The 23,101-nt window shown below is 35.8% G+C and overlaps 1 protein-coding gene across 5 annotated transcripts; it reads right to left on the bottom strand.

The window, feature by feature from the left end:
* Positions 1-726: 726 nt before the first annotated feature.
* Positions 727-21,176, bottom strand: LOC117332554 (proline-serine-threonine phosphatase-interacting protein 1-like). 5 transcript variants are annotated; one of them, XR_004533753.1, is made up of 14 exons: positions 20,015-20,145; positions 17,699-17,799; positions 16,894-16,968; positions 16,539-16,680; positions 15,728-15,790; positions 14,895-14,999; positions 14,052-14,097; positions 13,712-13,791; positions 13,084-13,182; positions 12,368-12,464; positions 11,219-11,431; positions 6,550-6,632; positions 2,138-3,469; positions 727-2,085 (listed from the first exon to the last, which is right to left on the bottom strand). XR_004533753.1 is itself a non-coding variant. In XM_033891507.1 (14 exons), exons 2-14 carry the CDS (start codon positions 20,048-20,050, stop codon positions 3,332-3,334), a joined length of 1,278 nt encoding a protein of 425 aa, XP_033747398.1. In that variant the 5' UTR covers positions 20,051-20,066; positions 21,028-21,176; the 3' UTR covers positions 727-3,331. The 5 variants fall into 5 exon arrangements, 4 of the variants coding, with proteins under 4 accessions (XP_033747398.1, XP_033747397.1, XP_033747401.1 ...); XM_033891507.1 differs by adding an exon at positions 21,028-21,176 and having other exon boundaries at positions 727-3,469; positions 20,015-20,066; XM_033891509.1 differs by lacking the exon at positions 727-2,085 and adding an exon at positions 5,851-5,879 and having other exon boundaries at positions 3,357-3,469.
* Positions 21,177-23,101: the final 1,925 nt, after the last annotated feature.

Genomic DNA, 23,101 nt, shown 5'->3' with positions numbered 1-23,101 from the left:
TCTATATGTCAGTAATAATAACTGAAAACAAAATGTTAAACCATATACAAAGAGACAAAACACAACAAACACTCATTTCATGACAATAAAAACAAAGATACACATTGTCGGAGTATCCATAGACATTGTACAAACCTAAACTATTTATAAAACCATTCATGTTTGCCTCCTAGCTGTGGTTGATTACTGGAAAAAAAATTGTAGGAAAAAACAACAAAAACAACAGAAATCGCAGTTTTTAAACATATACAGAAAAAACCAGGGCTGCTTTTTATCTCACAAATACTGCTGATGTACACAACACATCCACAGTTCTTATAACACAGACGATTCATTCAATAATACTAGAAAGGTTTGCTTGTTACAAAACATTAAAACAACTCTTTGGTATGGTAGGGACTACTACTGTAAACGTACACATTTTAGGGGTTATCTTATTTTAGCGGGGTTTTTTTGCACCGGAAACATTCCGCTAAACAGTGATTTCGCTAATTGTAGTTTATCTGCATTGGTTTCTATGGCAATCATTGTTGATGCGCCAATCTATTATTCCGCTGATATGTTTTGATTTTGATTTTTCCACTTAAATGTGAGTTATTAAAATCAAGTAAGTTTCCAGTATCTAACATGTATGTAAGAATACGTGAACACCTTCAAATATAACTATATCTCAATAAACGTTACACTGTCGGACTCCAAAAATAGCGCCTCATATACTTTTTTTTTAAAATGTATGTTCCTCGATGAAAAGGAGGCGTCTACTGATGAAACATCTGAGGTACGAAACAAGCTAGACTTAGCGAATCAAGCGAACCTCAGTGAAAAATGAACTTTTGAAAGAATAGACGACATCCAAAACTACCAAGACTCTCTGAATAAACAGGTTTTACAGTATTTAAATCGCAGAGAAGTCTTAAACGAGCAAAGCAATTTATGAAGGATTACTCAGCGATTAAAAGAACGTTAAAGTGATTATGCTAGAATTCGCAAGACTATTTGGCAATTTACAAGACGCCAATTATGACCATAGGCTCCTACACTAACCAGCAGTTAACCTAGGTAAAGGGTCCCTAGAAATGAATCTCAAATTAATGTCGAGACTAACAGTAAATGGTATGAAGTCATGAGGAGACTTTACGAATGCTAATATCAACTGGAAAACTACAATGCTTGGTTTCATCCAGACCAGAGTCAGAAACAAAAGATATACGTTCAAAGGGCTAGCATGCTGGGTATTGCTACAGCAATACATGTCCCCTACCGCACTCCGCTAAAAGTAGGAAGTGGCTTTGACCAAATATCCATGAAACTCGAACTTGATCTTTAGCTACTTATACTGAATTACATACCAACATTCACCAATATATATCTAGAAGCATGGCTGAGAAAGTGCGGAAAACTGAATGAACAAACAGACGATCACATACAGACAGACAGACGGACGGAGAGGAGACCTAAAGTGCCCCGGTTTCACCGGTAGGGGACAAACAAGCAGTGCACAGCCAAGTAAAGCTATTAAAGGGAAATTTGTTCTACTGGAGACAATAAAACATGTAAACAACAACAAAAACACCTGGAACTCGTTAGTCAATCAATTAGGAAGGATGTGGTTACAATGAATGTGTCCATCGTGGGGCAATTTATCATGCTCAATTGTTATGTGTCGTGTAAAATGAATTGTCATAGATACAAAAACAAATTGTTTTGACAGGGAACACATATTTTAAGTCTGAAGATGGACATTACGTAATACACAAACTCATTAGGTTTGAGCACTGGTTTTTTTCTGATGATAACTGTCATCAAGTACCAATGAAACCTCAAAATGAGGATCACGTATTTATATAGACTGTATATATATATTCTACCAACACAACCCAATAATGGAGGGGATTTAATGATGATAGTTTACCACACATTACAACCCAACTTTAACATGGCATACGAATATTGATGTAAACTTAGGACGCATTCCTACATCCCCTAAACATGGTGGACACATTGATGTAAACTTAGGACGCATTCCTACATCCCCTAAACATTGAGAACACATTGATGTAACTTTTGGACGCATTCCTACATCCCCTAAACATTGAGAATACATTGATGTAACTTTTGGGACGCATTCCTACATCACCTTAAACATGGCGGACAATTATTGATTATAGCTGATAACATGTTCAAACACGACCTAAACACAGCGGTCCCTTATTGATGATGACTTATGACGTATACATACACACTCTAAACATGGCGGACACTCATACACACTCTAAACATGGCGGACATATATTGCTGATAACTGATAATAGGTTCAAACACGACCTAAATACAGCGGTCACTTATTGATAACTGAAGACATGATCTGGTATTATGTGTATAAAATGATATGAACATAATGACATGACACACGTTGTACATAACGTAAAAATATAAAGCATTATATCACAGCAGTGTTTACATAAGATATTAAAGCAAATCCGTTAAAGCTCATGTATGCAATTCATTATCGGCGAATTATATTCAACTATAACAATAGCAAAATGTCTACCCTGGATATCAATAAACTATAATCAGTATCTACCTTAAGTACTTATATGTACATTTGCTTAACAGCGGCATACATAAACTTCCGCTGATCATTAGTTATCTATCAAAATGTATCTCCACGAAATGTGTGCACTTCCGGATGTGCAGTGTTATTTCCTTGTCTTTTTCAAAGGGTGCGTTAAACTCATTTCTTTCTATCAGAGGTTCATTTCATTTAATCGATTTCGACATTTGTCTATTGCACCACCTAAAACACCTCGGATATATAAACATTTAAGTCATCACAAGTTCTAAAAGAGCTATATGTTAAATTAAAAAGCTATAGACCCATCATGCCGCTCAATGAAAACGATAAAATTGTGAAACGATTCCAATCTTAATCCTGTATGTCGTATAATTCATGGGATTACTATTTCGTGGTTGTCCCAACCGGAACTAATTTGCGGGTTTTAAATTTCGTGGAACACCGCATTACAAACATTCTGCAGTAAACATTTCTTTATAGCAAATATAGCAAAATCAAATTCCCTGCGAATACTACCAACTATATAGTGTATAGTATAAACGACGAGTCGTTATTTTCCCTAAAATAGTATTTATAGTAAGCATGGCTTATGGGGTTTATCTCCAATGGAAATAAACATGGTATATTTGGCATATTTAATAATATGCTTTTAGATATGCTTTGTACAATGCTTGATCTTGGTTAATATCACGGGTAATAAATAGCACAGTATTTCAGTATACAAAATGTTGTGATGATGATTATAGAAGCTGGATGTTAGACGTGTTTTGCAAAATTCACACATGCTTCGGGAATGGCGCCCACGCGGTTTCCAACTTTTACTTGAAAATAGCCTTTGTTCTGGTTTAGCACCTCCACAATATCTCCAGGTTTCACCGACAGTTCAAAGGGCATCTGAAAGAAACATTTATATAGCAATTAATCACTCCATTAGTACACAAAGGGCAGTTAAATGGGATATTACTATACGAATGGGTCACTGTATTATGAAAAGGTCATATAAAATACTCATATATAAAATGAATCACAGGTATACTTATATACTTATGGAAATTTTAAAAAGAGCTTTGATATGGAACACGTTATATTGCATAGGTGTATTATAATTGAAACTTATTGATTTCTTTACGTAAAACAACGTAAATTTCACTGCATAAAATTGTGCGAATTTAAGGGCATACTATATTTCAATAACTCGTTTATCTTTTTTTTTTTTCATATTTCATAGTCCCCTTAAAAGTGAATATTGTGGCTATTTCTAATTTTGTATTTAATGGGATACAACTAATTAGCCTCTACACTTTATATAGGACTGACATTCCATCTAAAAATATATGGGATTTCTACACTATTTAAGATATCACATTTAATGAAGAACTTTCTACATACGGTATGAATCGTATGTTACATAGCAAACTAATACTCAAAATTAATATAGGATAAAAAAAAAACCGCTAATAAACTGTGTACGTTCTGTTAAGTTCGAAATATGAAAAACAATTAATAGGACAGTGTTAACACTGGATTATAAGAAAGAAACAAAATAATAGGGCAGTGTTAACACAGGATTATAAGACAGAAAAAAATAATAGGGCAGTGTTTTCAATGGATTATAAGACAGAAAAAATATATAATAGGGCAGTGTTTTCAATGGATTATAAGACAGAAAAAAAACAAATAATAGGGCAGTGTTCACACTGGATTACTAGACATAAACAAAGTGTAATTTGGTCACACTTGGAAAAAAACATGCACCGATATATCATACTGAGAGTGACGTCATCATCAGAGAGTTTTAAACTGCACGTCCTTATTTTAATGTTGATGGTTTAAGATTTAGTCTGATCTGAATATTTAACAGCAGACAGGTTTAGAGCGTTTTAAATCAGCTGAATCAGATTTCTATGTACTTTTATCCTTTCTGTCACGAATTGGGTAAATAGATGATATTATCCAGAGTCTTAGGAGGCATTCAGATATTTAATGTAGAATATCTGTGCCGGTTATACAGTTACATGTTTGTATCTCGAAAATCAGCAGGCTTTATCGATGTGCGGTGTTTTAGTGCACGGCTGAATTAGTTTACGAAATGGACATTTACTGTTGAAGCAACACACTTCTTAGCACTTGTAAACGAAGTTATGACTTAAGCATGAAAACTGGTTTGCTATCAAGCATTACACCAATCACTAATAAACAAAGCGTCATTTAAACATTAAACAATAAAAGGAGTTAGTAAAAACGCACTGTTTTAACACAACACTAAAAGCTATTCATTATACTTGGTAACAGACGTTAGACGGACGTATCGCAACTATGATTATTTGTTAAGGTTCCTGAAATTTCATTGTGCCATAACTCTCTTTAAATTGAAAAGTTTGATACTGAAACAACAGGGTATTAAGGGTTTGCTGTTTATTTTGTTTTAGAATCTGCGATTGAAGAATTTATTGAACAATAAACCATTCTCTGTTACGGAATATTATGGGGCACACACCACTGTCTATCCTAAAGAATAGCATCGTAAATAAATGTTTATTTATAAACATACAACTTCAGTTTGATATTAAGCTTCTGCTCATGCCAAAGCCCACACCCATATCATGATACAAACAGCTAGTTATCAGTTCATGCTCATGCTGCTCAGTATCCTGGTTTCGATCGTGTTTTAACTTTTGTGTCTCCAGCTAAGGAGAGCGCATTATGACATATACCGGTTCTACCCAATGTATAAGCTTATGTGGGTATCAGGGTATCAGCGTGTTATATATACATAATATTTGGATCTGGAAGCAACTACCGACTACTAAACGTCAATGTTTTGTCCGTCACCAGAATCAAAATTGACACAAACAAAAATTATACAATTGGACACAGACTGCCAACACACATGCCCTGCTACTAAACGCAACTGTAAATTGTACAGAAACATGTACATTTAAGCAAGTAATGTTAAACGCAGGTGACAAATAAGGGAATATATCTTTCATTTACGCCTCCTGGCGTAGGATATAACGTGTGCGATTATCATTCCTGTCCAATGATCTGACATGTTGCCATGGTGGAACAATTGTTTTTAGAAATAAATGCATATCTGTAACGTCTATCATAAAGTTGATGTGTCACATTCTGAAAATGAACAAGTAAGCAACGTGGTTTCAATATTCATAATTTTTAAAACCCTATGTAAACTTTTCCGTATTGGCAGTCTGTATACAATCACAAATATTCACGTGTTTTCTCATGGTCAGATGATCGTTATACACAATACTCACCAAAGTCTTTCAGACGCCTCAACTATGATCTAAATATAGACGTATCTCGTATAAGCCGACGTTTGGGTCAATAATGGAAAACTACACCGAAATCATTCACTATATACATAGATAAAAGGGTTCTGGTAAAATCAGATGTTTCTCAAGTAATATTTCCCCACAAGAACAGTGTTACATTTTGCACGTCATCTAAAGTTGGTGAAACCCAACCAAGCATTCAGCTGATAGATGCAATCATATAACTGAGCATTGTCAAGGGAAATGCTTATATATCTATGATTTTAAATAAAAGTCTCTTGGTCATGATACTTTACGATATCAATGCATTTTAACTGATAAAAAGGGAAATGTTAGACGAATCGTTGATCAAATTTCATATGACTCAAATACCGACTGGGTGCTAATATCAATACATATGAACTGATTGTAACATCTTGGATAACCAAACTGTCCTAAATACCAGAGAATTTCGTGGAATCCTCGATCAATCTAATAACAATCATTATATGCGTAGACAGCTGTATAGTTATCAGATAAAATCCATATACAACTTTTTATATATACTTATAAAAATACATTCAGTAATAGAAAACGCACGTTATCCTGTTATCCCGACGTATTTGTATTCCTACACGGTACAGCCAGATTGTCCCTGGCGAACTACTTTTTTTGTATTTGGTTAGATACATTGTAACCTACCTTTGCCTCGTGTGCATGTACAACATTAGCCATTCTTTTATTGTTGGTCGTTGTGCTAATGCTTGCGTACGCACCGTCGTCGTCTGAGAAAAGACAGAGCAATGCTCTAGTGATAACAGAATTTGTTCAAGGTTAGAATAGTAATGTTAAGACAGTGTAAGACGTAAATAAAGGTGTAGTAAAGGTTTGAAAACGTCAGATGGTGTAGAAATAGTAAAGATTTGTCAATGATTAAGTACATGATTGACAAGGTCGGAGCGGGTGGATAGAGTAAAGGTTTGGCAAGTTAGGAGAGGGTAGATATAGTAAAGACAAGGTAGGAGGGTAAATATAGTAAAGGTCTGACAAGTTAGGAGAGGGTAGATATAGTAAAGGTCTGACAAGGTAGGAGAGGGTAGATATAGTAAAGGTCTGACAAGGTAGGAGAGGGTAGATACAGTAAAGACAAGGTAGGAGAGGGTAGATATAGTAAAGGTCTGACAAGGTAGGAGTGGGTAGATATAGTAAAGGTCTGACAAGGCAGTAGGGTAGATATAGTAAAGGTCTGACAAGGTAGGGGTGGGTAGATATAGTAAAGGTCTGACAAGGTAGGAGAGGGTAGATATAGTAAAGGTCTGACAAGGTAGGAGAGGGTAGATACAGTAAAGACAAGGTAGGAGAGGGTAGATATAGTAAAGGTTTGGCAAGTTAGGAGAGGGTAGATATAGTAAAGACAAGGTAGGAGGGTAAATATAGTAAAGGTCTGACAAGTTAGGAGAGGGTAGATATAGTAAAGGTCTGACAAGGTAGGAGAGGGTAGATATAGTAAAGGTCTGACAAGGTAGGAGGGTAGATACAGTAAAGACAGGGTAGGAGAGGGTAGATATAGTAAAGGTCTGACAAGGTAGGAGAGGGTAGATATAGTAAAGACAAGGTAGGAGGGTAGATATAGTAAAGGTCTGACAAGGTAGGAGAGGGTAGATATAGTAAAGGTCTGACAAGGTAGTAAGGAAGATATAGTAAAGGTCTGACAAGGTAGGAGGGTGGATATAGTAAAGACAAGGTAGGAGAGGGTAGATATAGTAATGACAAGGTAGTAGAGGGTAAATATAGTAAAGACAAGGTAGGAGAGGGTAGATATAGTAAAGACAAGGTAGGAGGGTAGATATAGTAAAGACAAGGTAGGAGAGGGTAGATATAGTAAAGACAAGGTAGGAGAGGGTAGATATAGTAAAGACAAGGTAGGAGGGTAAATATAGTAAAGACAGGGTAGGAGAGGGTAGATATAGTAAAGACAAGGTATGAGGGTAGATATAGTAAAGACAAGGTAGGAGAGGGTAGATATAGTAAAGACAAGGTAGGAGAGGGTAGATATAGTAAAGGTCTGACAGGGTAGGAGAGGGAAGATATAGTAAAGACAAAGTAGGAGGGTAGATATAGTAAAGACAAGGTAGGAGAGGGTAGATATAGTAAAGGTCTGACAAGGTAGGAGAGGGTAGATATAATAAAGACAAGGTAGGAGAGGGTAGATATAGTAAAGGTCTGACAAGGTAGGAGTGGGTAGATATAGTAAAGGTCTGACAAGGCAGTAGGGTAGATATAGTAAAGGTCTGACAAGGTAGGAGGTGGGTAGATATAGTAAAGGTCTGACAAGGTAGGAGAGGGTAGATATAGTAAAGGTCTGACAAGGTAGGAGAGGGTAGATACAGTAAAGACAAGGTAGGAGAGGGTAGATATAGTAAAGGTTTGGCAAGTTAGGAGAGGGTAGATATAGTAAAGACAAGGTAGGAGGGTAAATATAGTAAAGGTCTGACAAGGTAGGAGAGGGAAGATATAGTAAAGGTCTGACAAGGTAGGAGAGGGTAGATATAGTAAAGGTCTGACAAGGTAGGAGGGTAGATATAGTAAAGACAAGGTAGGAGAGGGTAGATATAGTAAAGACAAGGTAGGAGAGGGTAGATATAGTAAAGGTCTGACAAGGTAGGAGGGTAGACATAGTAAAGGTCTGACATGGTAGGAGAGGGTAGATATAGTAAAGGTCTGACAAGGCAGGAGGGTAGATATAGTAAAGGTCTGACAAGGTAGGAGGGTAGATATAGTAAAGACAAGGTAGGAGAGGGTAGATATAGTAAAGGTCTGACAAGGTAGGAGAGGGTAAATATAGTAAAGACAAGGTAGGAGGGTAGATATAGTAAAGACAAGGTAGGAGAGGGTAGATATAGTAAAGGTCTGACAAGGTAGGAGAGGGTAGATATAGTAAAGGTCTGACAAGGTAGGAGAGGGTAGATATAGTAAAGACAAGGTAGGAGAGGGTAGATATAGTAATGACAAGGTAGTAGAGGAGTAGATAATAGTAAAGACCAAGGTAGGAGAGGGTAGATATAGTAAAGACAAGGTAGGAAGTAGGTAGAGTAATATAGTAAAGACAAGGTAGGAGAGGGTAGATATAGTAAAGACAAGGTAGGAGAGGGTAGATATAGTAAAGACAAGGTAGGAGAGGGTAGATATAGTAAAGACAGGGTAGGAGAGGGTAGATATAGTAAAGACAAGGTAGGAGGGTAGAGTATAGTATAAGACAAGGTAGGAGAGGGTAGATATAGTAAAGACAAGGTAGGAGAGGGTAGATATAGTAAAGGTCTGACAAGGGTAGGAGAGGGAAGATATAGTAAAGACAAGGTAGGAGAGGGTAGATATAGTAAAGACAAGGTAGGAGAGGGTAGATATAGTAAAGACAAGGTAGGAGAGGGTAGATATAGTAAAGACAAGGTAGGAGAGGGTAGATATAGTAAAGACAAGGTAGGAGAGGGTAGATATAGTAAAGGTCTGACAAGGTAGGAGAGGGTAGATATAGTAAAGACAATGTAGGAGAGGGTAGATATAGTAAAGGTCTGACAAGGTAGGAGAGGGTAGATATAGTAAAGACAATGTAGGAGAGGGTAGATATAGTAAAGGTCTGACAAGGTAGGAGAGGGTAGATATAGTAAAGACAAGGTAGGAGAGGGTAGACATAGTAAAGGTCTGACAAGGTAGGAGAGGGTAGATATAGTAAAGGTCTGACAAGGTAGGAGAGGGTAGATATAGTAAAGGTATGCCAAGGTAGGAGAGGGTAGATATAGTAAAGACAAGGTAGGGGTGGGTAGATATAGTAAAGGTCTGACAAGGTAGGAGAGGGTAGATATAGTAAAGGTCTGACAAGGTAGGAGAGGGTAGATATAGTAAAGACAAAGTAGGAGAGAGTAGATATAGTAAAGACAAGTTAGGAGAGGGTAGATATAGTAAAGACAAAGTAGGAGAGGGTAGATATAGTAAAGACAAAGTAGGAGAGGGTAGATATAGTAAAGACAAGGTAGGAGAGGGTAGATATAGTAAAGGTCTGACAAGGTAGGAGGGTAGATATAGTAAAGGTCTGACAAGGTAGGAGAGGGTAGATATAGTAAACAAGTAGGGGTGTAGACAAGTAAAGGTGACAAGGTAGGGGTAGATATAGTAATCTGACAAGGTAGGAGAGGGTAGATATAGTAAAGACAAAGTAGGAGAGAGTAGATATAGTAAAGACAAGTTAGGAGAGGGTAGATATAGTAAAGACAAGGTAGGAGTGGGTAGATATAGTAAAGCCAAGGTAGGAGAGGGTAGATATAGTAAAGGTCTGACAAGGTAGGAGAGGTAGATTATAGAGTAGAGAGGGTATATAGTAAGACAAGGTAGGAGAGGGTAGATATAGTAAAGGTCTGACAAGGTAGGAGGGTAGACATAGTAAAGACAAGGTAGGAGGGTAGACATAGTAAAGACAAGGTAGGAGGGTAGACATAGTAAAGACAAGATAGGAGGGTAGACATAGTAAAGACAAGGTAGGAGGGTAGACATAGTAAAGACAAGGTAGGAGGGTAGACATAGTAAAGACAAGGTAGGAGGGTAGACATAGTAAAGACAAGGTAGGAGGGTAGACATAGTAAAGACAAGGTAGGAGGGTAGACATAGTAAAGACAAGGTAGGAGAGGGTAGACATAGTAAAGGTGTGACGGGGTAGGAGAGGGTAGATAAAGTAAAGGTCTGACAAGTTAGGAGGGTAGATAAAGTAAAGGTCTGACAAGGTAGGAGGGTAGATATAGTAAAGACAAGGTAGGAGGGTAGACATAGTAAAGACAAAATAGGAGGGTAGACATAGTAAAGGTGTGACGGGGTAGGAGAGGGAAGATATAGTAAAGGTCTGACAAGTTAGGAGGGTAGATAAAGTAACTTAACTAATGGAATGCAAATATCGATTCTGTAAATGCAGTATACGATATATCGTATGGCTTAAATCATTGATTATGTAATGCTGTTTTTGACACATCCATCGATATGCACAGATAATAAATATATACAAATATTATAGGACATTCACACATTATATAGCCATCCAGGTTAATAGCTGGACACATAGTTTAAACGATAACTTTCATACTGTTAACAGCTTTTCTCATTATATATAATACTATACACTGTTAGTTATTCCCTGTTTAAACATTACATTCCTTTATAAAACTATGAACACAGTTACATATGTTCTTAAACAAGCGATAGATAGTAAAAAACAAGCATTTATTTTCTTCTGACAGCAACTTAGCAAGTCAAATATCACATAGTTCATGTAGAAAGCAGAAATATTGTATTATTGAAGTGAATATTGAATTAGTCTTAGAACATGTACCTCCACTTAATGATATCAAAGGTGGCTGTTTGGGTGGGGGTCCTCTCGGCGGTCCTGTTGGCCGTCCTGGTTGGGATCTCGGGGCTCCTCCTCCTGACATGGTATGACCAGCAGGAGGGAGGGGCTGTCGAGGACGCGTTCCAGTTCCTGTCACTGTGGAAGGGCTTGACTGACTTCCCCTTCTTTCGTAGTAGTTCACATAAGGTACTCTTTCTGATAGGGTTGAACGATATGATAGTGCTGTTATATATATAGTATATCAATAATTGAATTAGTCATGGTAGGTTTCAGGATATACAACTCTGTGATGTCAATAACCTCCTGTACTAAACTGTTTATCTTATATACATTTTATGGGAGTTAATGGTATAGCAGAAAACGCAAAAGGAATAACATGTCCGAGTGCTTGTTTTTGGGATATGATCGGTCAAAGATAGCACCAATTCGACACATTATGTGATTTTAGTGAATTTTGCTGTTTGACCTTTTACAGGACAAATCCATACAATATCTTCTATTTGTGTTGGCAGATATGTATGGATGCTTAATGAACTGACAAAATACTATTTTCTTTTAAATTATGGTAGTTAAATTTATTTAGCCTGTTTTCACCACTTCAAGGTCAGAAATCCAAAGTGTTTATGTTACACAAGAAATGTAAAAGAAAATATCAAAAATGTATAATTTTCCACATTGTTGTACATGTATATTATCTTCATTATATTGAACATTACAAAATTATACAGGAAAAATGAACTTGCTACAATTGAAAATGGCAACATACGGATGATTTCAGCGACCTATCTAGAGTCAAAATAAGTAAAAGGGCTTTTCATGAAGGGCAAGAGATATATCTAATGTTCAAAATGGCCGACGAATTGGTAATTTATTGAAATTATTGTGAAAAATGTTCTATAAACAACGCACATCTAGATTTTTGACACATTTTCTGATTCGTGTATGCTAATTTTTACCATATTTTGTTAAATATCAAAAAAAAAAAAAAAAAAAAAAACGTACACCCTTACACAAGATCAAAACGAGACTTGAACGTGACTGAAACCATAGAATAGATGAGTACATCCTTAATTAGGATAAAACTTTAAAAAATCACCGTTACCTTACTGTATACTATTGTGTTACTCTTACCTGGACGAACCCTTCCCACGCCGTAATTATCAATAAAAGTTTGTAGATCTGTTTCAATGTCGCACTTTTCCAATGCCTGTCGTATTTTCTCAGCACACTGACAAAAATGATGGAAAAATTAACGTAATGTACTTTGAATAAAGAGGGGTCTTTTTTTCCCGGGAAGAGAAAGACGGGTTTAAAGTGAACAAAACATTTAACAGGCTATGTAAATAAATGAAACAGGAGGGACACAAAAAGTAAGCAAATCGTATAGCATTAGAGACACAGAATGCAGTCACATACATAGTTATCTGATAACTGTATTGATAAATAGTCTGCCCCGGCGCTGGGACTAACTAACGACCTCGTGCTCTCCAAACGTGCCGCGCCCATCAGAATTAGCTAGTGAGGTGACCTTCTACGCTCCATATTTTCACATACGACAGGCAGGAAATGGAAGGTATAAAGGTTTTATGACCAGCATAAGACAAAAGAGTTCTCACAATCAACAAATTATCCTCATATTGTCCTATGACCTGACGATGCGGAAAGAACGCCAACGCCGCGGGGGAAATCACCATTGTTTTTGTACAATAATGAATTGAGACATTAACTATTTTCCCTGAATGCATATGGGTTGAACGTGAAGTTGTATGCATCGCTTTGTAACGAATCATTAAAATGCCTGTGTTTACCCAAACGTATATACATTGTATATATGTGACAAATCTTACGTTGTCCTGTATCACACACGCCTGGGAGTCAACGTTAGTGATTTTCCACAGAATGTTCCGCGTAAGATAGATTCGATCATCCTCAATCTGTTGGAAGGCCTTGAATATACAATTGTTAATAATAGTTTAGCAAAATATGTTAATAGATATTTTACAATAATGGCAAAACGAATTATATCAGCTTATACTTATCATGTTTGTTTGCCCAGATGGATATATAGTTTTTATTGTCGCGTCCTTAATTTTCACTTATAAGGCTATTTTCTTCGTCGTAAAATAAATATGTCTTTAATGAAACTTAACAGGAATGTTAAGGATCATTGGTGTGTCCATCTGAGTTTATCCATGGAACAAAGAGTATGGTGTTATGGCAAAAAAAAAAAAAAAATATCCAGATTTTGGAATTTTCTTTGAATTCATTTACTTCATTTACTTTTGAATTATTTTCTCACATCTATCTCATCTCAATGTTTTCAATACTTTATGCACGTAATTTCGATGAAGAGACCTAGAGGGACAACATAGCTGTATATTACAGTATACTTTTTTTTGGCTCAACTATTTCTAGCTATTTGTATTGAATTGTGCTAATAAATTCTAGATGTTTTGTAGAATCCTTGTTTCCTACCTCGCACGTCTCTACCATAGTAGATTCCCAAGCTTTCCTGGCTGCCTCCAAGGTTTCAAGAGAACTTTTATACGCCGTGTCTAAACAAATACATATCATAATCATATACAATTGTTGTAATGGAGACATTAAGTTACCAATTATCATTTGTGAATAGTGAAGCGTACCGACATGGGTATTGATAGGTAAGTTACAATTTTAAAGTAATTTGTATACTAAAAACATGACACACGACCTATGTTATGAAGTAATATTCTAATGATAATTATTTTCATATTTATCATAATCAATATGAAATTTAGTGGAGAAATCACTTTAAGCATCTAAAAAGTAAACTTACCTGCATTCTGCATGTTGTCATAACATTTCTCTTTATTCTTCTCTGCCTGTAATATAGTGTTAAATGCTATATTATTACGCAGATAACATATCTGTCATTAAGTTGTAAGCTTTACACACGTACTTTTTCTATTTTAATGAAACCCATTGTCTACAGCCTATTGTCTTCCGACCGCAATTCTGTTCATTGGGGGCCACGGTGGCCGAGTGGTTAAGTTGTCCCAACACTTTATCACTAGCCCTCCAACTCTGGGTTGCGAGTTTGAAACCTACTTGGGGCAGGTAAACAAATACAAACCAAACAACCAAACTGTTCAGCGTACACAAAGACATTAAGTACTAAGACGTCAATTATTGCATTACATACCGTGTGGTTTCCTGACCTATAAGTAATTATATGATAAATAGAGGATATCTAACAGTGTCTTCAGTAATACCAAATATATTTCACGAGTGGGGCTAATATTTAGATATTCTTCACGAGTGCGCAGCACGAGTGAAAAATATCAAAATATTAGCCACACGAGTGAAATGTATTTGGTATTACTGAAGACACTGTTAGATATTCTGTTTATTACATTTTTTATCAACGAAAAACCTACCCCGTATGGTAACTAGGCCTAATTTAAACAAAAAAAGTAGTTCCCCCTGTCCAGGTGCTGACATATATGTCGGGCTTTCTGATTGGTCAATTATTTTTGTATTTTCTAATCATTAATTTGATTGGTCAAATCAGCAAAAGTGATATTTTTCAATATGATATTTTTCACTAGTAATATCACTTTTATAGAATGAATAATTTTTGATATTTCACTAGTAAAAATGTAATAAAGTGTGTTATTACCTTCTGGAGATCTTTTGTCTGAGTGGCTACACTATTTCTCGCTGCTTTGTAAGCATCATCCGCTGTGTCCCGCTCTCGACATCGCTGAACATATTTCTCCTTTAGCTGTAAACATACCAGTTACTTTATCATTACTGGTCAGTAAGTCTGTTCTAAGTAAATAGTTTTAATACTGATCATCTATTTTTATACTTATGATATAAGTACGTGCATTATAATTGGTCAGTAAGTATGTGCAAAGAAAATGTGTATTTAATGCTGAACATCTATTTTAATAATAATGATAAAAGTATGTGTATTATTATTGGTCAGTAAGTCTGTGCAAAGAAAATGTGTATTTAATGCTGAACATCTATTTTAATAATAATGATAAAAGTATGTGTATTATTACTGGTTATCAAGTCTGTGCTAAGATAAGCATTTGAATGTTGTACAAATAAATGTTCATCTATTTTAATGGGGTGTATGACATATCATTTCCTGAAATAATTTATTCAGTCGCTGATTGATGGCTGTTTCGATAGTTCGGCCCTCAAATTCTGTTTCAGATAAAAAAAAAAGTACCTCCAGTACACTTTTCGGTGAAATTCTCGTCCTACCGGATAAGTGAATTAAGTTGTGTTTACGATCATAAGTGTCACTGTTTTTCAGGAAGTTAATAACATGTTTGAAAGTTCGAAAAATGAGTTTGTAGAGGTAATTTCACACTGTTTGCACCACTAGCTAAATGCGTCTGACTTAAATGAAATATATCTGTATAAACCGATGTATCTTTTTATTACAAATTAACATCAACATTTCTGTATTTGATAACAATCGATATAGGTACTTACCGTGTTAGCCTTGCTGTTACTGGTTAACTTATTAGATGTGGATTTCTGTAGGTGTTCCGCTCTCTACTCAAATAATAACGTCATTTGATTAATCATGACTTAGATACAACTAAAATTCGGTATCGAATTGGAAATTATTTACATAATATAATAGTGGGCTATGTGTTTCACGATACCGATAACTATACATATTTGGGCTATGTTACCTATAACTATGTATATTTGGGCTATGCTTTGGTAAAACCTAGTGTTTCACGATACAGACAGCTATATATCCTGGGTTATGTTACCTATAACTATATATATTTGGGCTATGTTCGGTAAAACCTAGTATTTTGGGTTATGTTACCTATAACTATATATATTTGGGCTATGTTCGGTAAAACCTAGTATTTTGGGTTATGTTACCTATAACTATATATATTTGGGTTATGTTCGGTAAAACCTAGTGTTTTGAGTTATGTTACCTATAACTGTATATATTTGGGCTATGTTCGGTAAAACCTAGTGTTTCACGATACCGACAGCTACTTATATTTGGGCTATGTTCGGTAAAACCTAGTGTTTTGGGTTATATTACCTATAACTATATATATTTGGGCTATGTTCGGTAAAACCTAGTATTTCGCGATACCGATAACTATAAATCTTAAGGCTTTGTTATGGTAAGGCCTAGTGTTTCACTATACATATAACTATATTTATTTGGGCTTTGTTATAGCAAGGCCTAGTCTTCACTACCGATAACTATATACATTTGGCTATGTTATAGTAAGGCTTGGTGTTTCAAGATAACGTTATCCACACATACCTGGCTTTTTATGGCCTCTTGCTCCTTGTTGAAGTTTGATAGTTCTATTGATAGTGCAGACATATCGTTCCCGGCTGCTTCGTGAGCTGCAGATATGTGTTCTGTCTCGCTCTTCAGAGTTGAAATGGACAGCCCGAGTTCCCTTTACAATATCAACATTGGTCAGATCCTTACCGAAATCAACGCACAATGTTATGTAAATAATCTGGTATTTGTTTACTTTTTGAACAGTTTTAAGAAAAGCATGACTAAAACATGCATGCTGCAAAAATTTACTGACTTTTTAATGAATAAACTCTGAATTAATTACCATTTATAATATTTATATATATTGTTTCTGAAGGTTTTTATTTACCCAATTTCCATGTTGCTATCCAGTTTACGAGCTGCATTTTTAAGAGCTTTCGCAAAAGTAGCTTCTGCTTTTGATCTGAAAATAATAAGTGGAGAAAGAGATGTATTGATATTTTATATATTTCACATTGACGCACTGATAGTACAAATGGTCTATATTTTATCAGGTACTCCGGCTTTACTCCATCTCTAAAATCAGACATGTCCTTAAATGGCATTGGCTGTTAATATGACATTAATCAAAATAAACCAAATATTTCACCGTTATATCTATAGATATAAAACCAAGGCAGACAAAGATGGCAGGTACCGTGATTAAATAGAAATGTTCCTATGATGTAATGAACAGAAGTATATGTGGAGAAAAACAACAAAAAACAAAACAAAAACAAACAAACCAAAAAAAAAAAAAAACAACAACAACAACAAACAAACGGCACCGTCATTGCAAAAATACGTTGTGTATTTCTTTAGTACAAATCGATATGGATACGAAAACGTACAGAATGTTGATTTGCATGGAGGATGACCCTTAATTAAACACGTAAAAGGAGGAGAATAAGACCATGCAGATTATTTTTCGGAAAGGATAAACATGATATGTCAACAGAACCACCAGACATGTCAACAATCATCAAACATCTGACATACTACCGCACAGATTCTAGATTATATTTTTTTTCCATTGGGTATCGAATTAACCGGGACATGTAAACAGCGCAGGGACGGACGTTACTATCTCGAAATAGAAACATGATCAAATTAACATTAACAAGAGAAAATCTCTATCCGTGCACTTGTTTTACCTTTCAGATAAATATTCTACCAACTCCTTGCACACCTTCTTGCCCTCCTTCATTCGTCGCACAATAACATCACTTCCTCTTGTGCTGGCTATATCCGAATCCTGGTAAAATCAGAGAAGTTTATCGATAGTCATTGTCAACTTATACCCATGCATGGGTACACAATTATTCATATGATTGCATTTGTCATGATATAAATGGAATCCTGGTCAGTCGATACAGTCTGTTGTTTGTATCTTCCTTGTGTAGAATTTCAGCCACTATAATTATCTTCATATGATAGTGTATGGCAGTGTATTTTGATATATGATCATTAACGTGACCAGGACATGATTGTATGTTCATACATGCTCTAACAGACGAAATAATTAAAATGTTTTACTGCAATTATGTGTCACTATACACAAAGACACTTAAAGGTGACATAACACATGTCTGATATATTGTAATATAATTATATATGTAGAGTTCAGAGCTCCCGTACAAAGCACGAGGAAGTAAAATTCACGTGGATGACCTATTCAATGTGTATTAAAAAACCCATGTATGCACGCATTCATATACACTCAAGCGACGGTTTAATGTCCCGATTCGGATTTCATAAGGACAACAGAAACATAATGAAAGTCATAAGATAGCTTAGAGACACAGGCATATATAGTTTAGAGACACAGGCATGTAAAGTTAAGAGACACAGGCATGTATAGTTTAGAGACACAGGCATGTATAGTTTAGAGACACAGGCATGTATAGCTTAGAGACACAGGCATGTATAGTTTAGAGACACAGGCATATATAGTTTAGAGACACAGGCATGTATAGTTTAGAGACACAGGCATGTATAGTTAAGAGACACAGGCATGTATAGTTTAGAGACACAGGCATGTATAGTTTAGAGACACAGGCATGTATAGTTTAGAGACACAGGCATATATAGTTTAGAGACACAGGCATGTATAGTTTAGAGACACAGGCATGTATAGTTTAGAGACACAGGCATGTATAGTTTAGAGACACAGGCATATATAGTTTAGAGACACAGGCATGTATAGTTTAGAGACACAGGCATGTATAGTTTAGAGACACAGGCATGTATAGCTTAGAGACACATGCATATATAGTTTAGAGACACAGGCATGTATAGTTTAGAGACACAGGCATGTATAGTTTAGAGACACAGGCATATATAGTTTAGAGACACAGGCATGTATAGTTTAGAGACACAGGTATGTATAGTTTAGAGACACAGGCATGTATAGTTTAGAGACACAGGCATGTATACAAGAGTTTTGAGATACAGGCATATATACCACGGATAAGAGATACAGACATATATACAGTGATAAGAGATACAGACATATATACAGTGATAAGAGATACAGGCAAAGTACAACTTGAAGAAGTTTGTGCTGTTCATCAAACCAGTAAGACCAGCCTATGATAAATATCACTTCATTATAAGTTAAAAAAAACCAGGGCGAGGCTTACAACACCTCCTCCGTAGCTTTAATATCCCTAGTCGATATCAAATTATAAATATGATCCTTCATAAACATGGATCTTATCGTAATATATTTGTCAGGGCACATTGCGTTTCATGAATGATGAACTTAACAAAAGATACAACCGTACAACCATAGGAGTCGCGAATAGAATAATACAATCACACCTGTGTAAAATATAGAAGTGACAGCGAAGTTGACTGATCAGGCAAATATATTAAATGCCTGTGCACTTTATCGAATTTCGTCGATGAATACGGCCGCTATAAGTCTGATAGGGAGTTGTAGGGCAATCTTTATTATAGCAGTAGCATTATCTTGTCACCTATGAAACCTATATACTGAACCCTATAAAGGGATATTGTACGCTTACAATTTCGGTAACATGTGTCAGAAAATAGAAACGCTTGAGAATTAGGAAGGAGTTAACAGCGATAGACGGGACATAAACATACAACCCCGGTTCATTATCGAGGGGTATACATATTTAATGATAAATTGTGATTGGGACAAAAATGTCAGCAGTAATTCACGGTGAAACATGCCTCACGTGAAGTCAGACCAAAGTGACCTGTAGGACGAGATCGAATTGATATAATTTAGTATTTGTCGGGTTTTGTGTACAGACGACAAATCACCTTTTATGTTTTACACCACACCGACGTCCTATACCAGCCCAGTCTATACTGAATGAGAACACTTCTCTATCAGATCCTGGTCAACTTTCCGATTTAGTTATATATTCATTGCACTTCTGATTCGAACCTGCTGTTTACAAAGTATTGGCTAATCTGAGATAAACAAAAACACTCACCCAGAACGAGTCCACAAACTTTGGTTTCTTGGTCATCTTTGATGTGTTGATCCTGTCGATATTAATTAGAACATGTTACACAGAGTAATTGTCAGTCCCGAGTGAAACCCGGAAGTTTTGACTGAGTTAAAGCTTGTTTCGGTTTGTCGGACCGTATGGTTGATATCGAGGTTACAGACTGTGATTACACAGGTGTGACATGTATGTGGAACTTACCTGTATACCATACGTCTGTTATAATGAGCAACATAGTGCTTAACTTTCTAATAAGTAAAACGTCAGCATAAGTAATAAACTTAATCATATACATTAAACCAGAATGTGTTTTATCTTGTTTGGCATGCCTTTCTGAACATTTAAAACATGTTAAATCATTTTGATATAGAGACTGTTTCTCGTTAATTAAGATGACTAGGAGTGGGACGATAACATGGACCAGATTGATGTATCTGTACATTCCGTATTTGACGGACTGCTACTGTTGACAAACCGTCCGACAAGTTAACCTATCTAATCAGGACAGCTATTTACTCCCTTATCTATACGCATCATGTGTAAAGTTGGATAGAGCCTTGTCATCTTTCAAACATTAACGATTTCGTTTTCTCTCTCTCTCTTTAACCGACTCTTTACTCATTTCTATGTGAATCGCAGACAAGAAAGCAAATCCTTTGATTGATTTAGACAGAGCAGCACATATGTTTTAAAGATGGGAAATAATATTTAATGTTTAAATATAGTTTAATTCGCGACACTGCATTGACGACAATAAGGGTAGAAAATCTATATATAGAAGAATCTATATTTGCATAAAGCGTCATATTGTGTTGATACATCAGCCTTATAGGAGTAAAGTGGATAGTAGATACTTATGACAGCAGTGCACGTCGTCACCATGACAGACTGCCCGATACTGTTAATATAGCATTGTTTATATATTTCCAACAGAGCGAACTTATCCTCGTATGACACCTTGTACGGTGTAAGGTGTCAACACTGGGTGAACAACTTACCTGCTTGACTTGAGAGGACGAGTGGAAGCAATTCACTTTAACATATAGTGTTCACCTGTGTAACACAGAGCAAATACCATGATTGATATGTTTTAGGTCTGCTATCCTATCACCAACACACCCACTCGTCATCCTACACTATGTATGTACAGCGGTGTAATAAAACATTGAAAGTGCAGTGTCATATGCGTATATAACGACACACTCTTGTAACAAAGATACATAATACACACACACACACACATACGTATATATATATATAATATGCTCGAATACTTACTTAACTCTAGATGATACTATTCATATCAACTAGCTATAAAGGCCCTTAACACTGCGATGCAATCTTGCGATCCAGATTCATATTAACGAAACAGCAATACGTATAAAAACTTCACTAGTAAATTGCAACTTTGCATATTAATATTATCTGATAAATCAGTTCTATCTTGACATTTTATTCTCGATGAACTGGAGTCACTAAATTCAAATAAAACTTGTCTTTTAAATCCTGTTGAGGATAATTTTTTTACACTGCCGTTTTAATGGTAATTAGTGTATATGAATGTCAAGTCGAAGATTTTTTTGACGAAGGAGATATTTATTAAACTTTTTTTTAAAATCAATATGATATGAAAAAAATATATATGAAACATTTAAAGATATCCTTCGACCAGCCGTTTAATGGTAGTTGTAATAACAGTTTCTGGCCTGGAAATCTTTTTTATAGCCTTACAAAAACGCCTATGCCTATGCTTAACACTTATCGAAAATCTGATCCCCCGAAAGATTGCAAAATTTGCTATAATCATTTCATTTTCCGAAATTTTGGCCCCCAGACCCCTCGCCAAAAAAAATTCGTCTCGCGCCTACGGCGCTCGCATTACCACTAAATTACTGGACCCCCCCCCCCCCCCCCCCCCTTTCAAAAGTTCTTGATCCGCGCCTGGGTAGGGTAGGGTGTACAGACTCTCGTAAACGATTTTACATTAAATCATTTTTATTCAATTAGCCACGACAATTAAAGCATTGTTACTTACAGCATAGGACAATGGCCTTAAAGGTCATAATCGTCCTTAACGTCCGGTTAAATATCTCCTCGGGGATAGAGAGCTAACTATGACACATGGCGATGACATTTAGTTGGATTGTTTGTTACATATATGTAAATAGTAAAAAGTATTTAACATAACCCAAGCACTGTAACTTGTGAAATTGATTAGGGTAATACATTTGTTGTGTTAACACCGGAAATAGAAGAAACGAATCAGTAAAATGAATATCAAATTTCCCTACAAGGAAGCAAAGTTGGCATATTTCTCAATTTTCAAATGAACAACACAAGCATATGATGTACCAGAAGTAAAACAGTTTATCGACAATGGTAAGTAATGATGTGGACACGCCTCGTTTATATTGCCAACTGATGGATTTCTAAGTTGCACAAATATCCTCCTAAACAATATCTTGTTACAGGTTTGGACAATAATTAAAAAGTCTTTTCAAACCTTCATTCCTAATATATTGTTATTAATCCCGGTTGCCTTCCTGTTGTAATACAAAATCCTTCAAAAGAATAATTAACTTTAAAAGTATGAAGAAGAAATCTAAAGACGTTTTAATCAATCATGACCATCTGCATCTGAAATATAGTTTTCTTTTCTTAGAGTCCAACTATACACAACTGATACCGAGAAGAAAAAGACTGAGATGAAACCGAGACAATTTCTGGTGGACAATAGCTCTGTTGCGCTTGGCGACAAGATCATTTAACTGTTTAGTGGCTTATCTTCCTTGAACAAATAACAAGCTGACGCTAAAAAAAACACTCCAAAAAAAAAAAAAAAAAAAAAATCACGATCTTTATTTCGAAACTCATAACTCAAAAGATTTCGATCATATCCACGTAATCAAGGTACCGATATGCGCAAAAAGACTTTCCCGACAAATTGGCGAAAAACCTTTCGACCATCTCGATGTCTTTTAGCTTGGCTTGAATAACATCCAATTTTCTACCTGTAAAAACGCAATCCCGACGTATCTCTTTGGAACAGTATTAATCCACATTGTTTAACCA

Source organism: Pecten maximus, chromosome 8, assembly GCF_902652985.1.
Source record: "Pecten maximus chromosome 8, xPecMax1.1, whole genome shotgun sequence".
NCBI classification, from domain to species: Eukaryota; Metazoa; Mollusca; class Bivalvia; order Pectinida; family Pectinidae; genus Pecten; species Pecten maximus.
Note: the sequence above shows the minus strand (reverse complement) of the source record. Positions and strands in the feature narration are given on the sequence as shown.

Excerpts from the sequence above, each read along its gene's own strand:
- LOC117332554 (XM_033891507.1), bottom strand. The coding sequence starts at position 20,050 with ATGACCAAGAAACCAAAGTTTGTGGACTCGTTCTGG. Across the intron at positions 16,681-16,893 it reads GATAGCAACATGGAAATTGG|GGAACTCGGGCTGTCCATTT; the intron begins GTAAATAAAAAC and ends GATATTGTAAAG. Across the intron at positions 13,183-13,711 it reads CTATGGTAGAGACGTGCGAG|GCCTTCCAACAGATTGAGGA; the intron begins GTAGGAAACAAG and ends TGTATATTCAAG.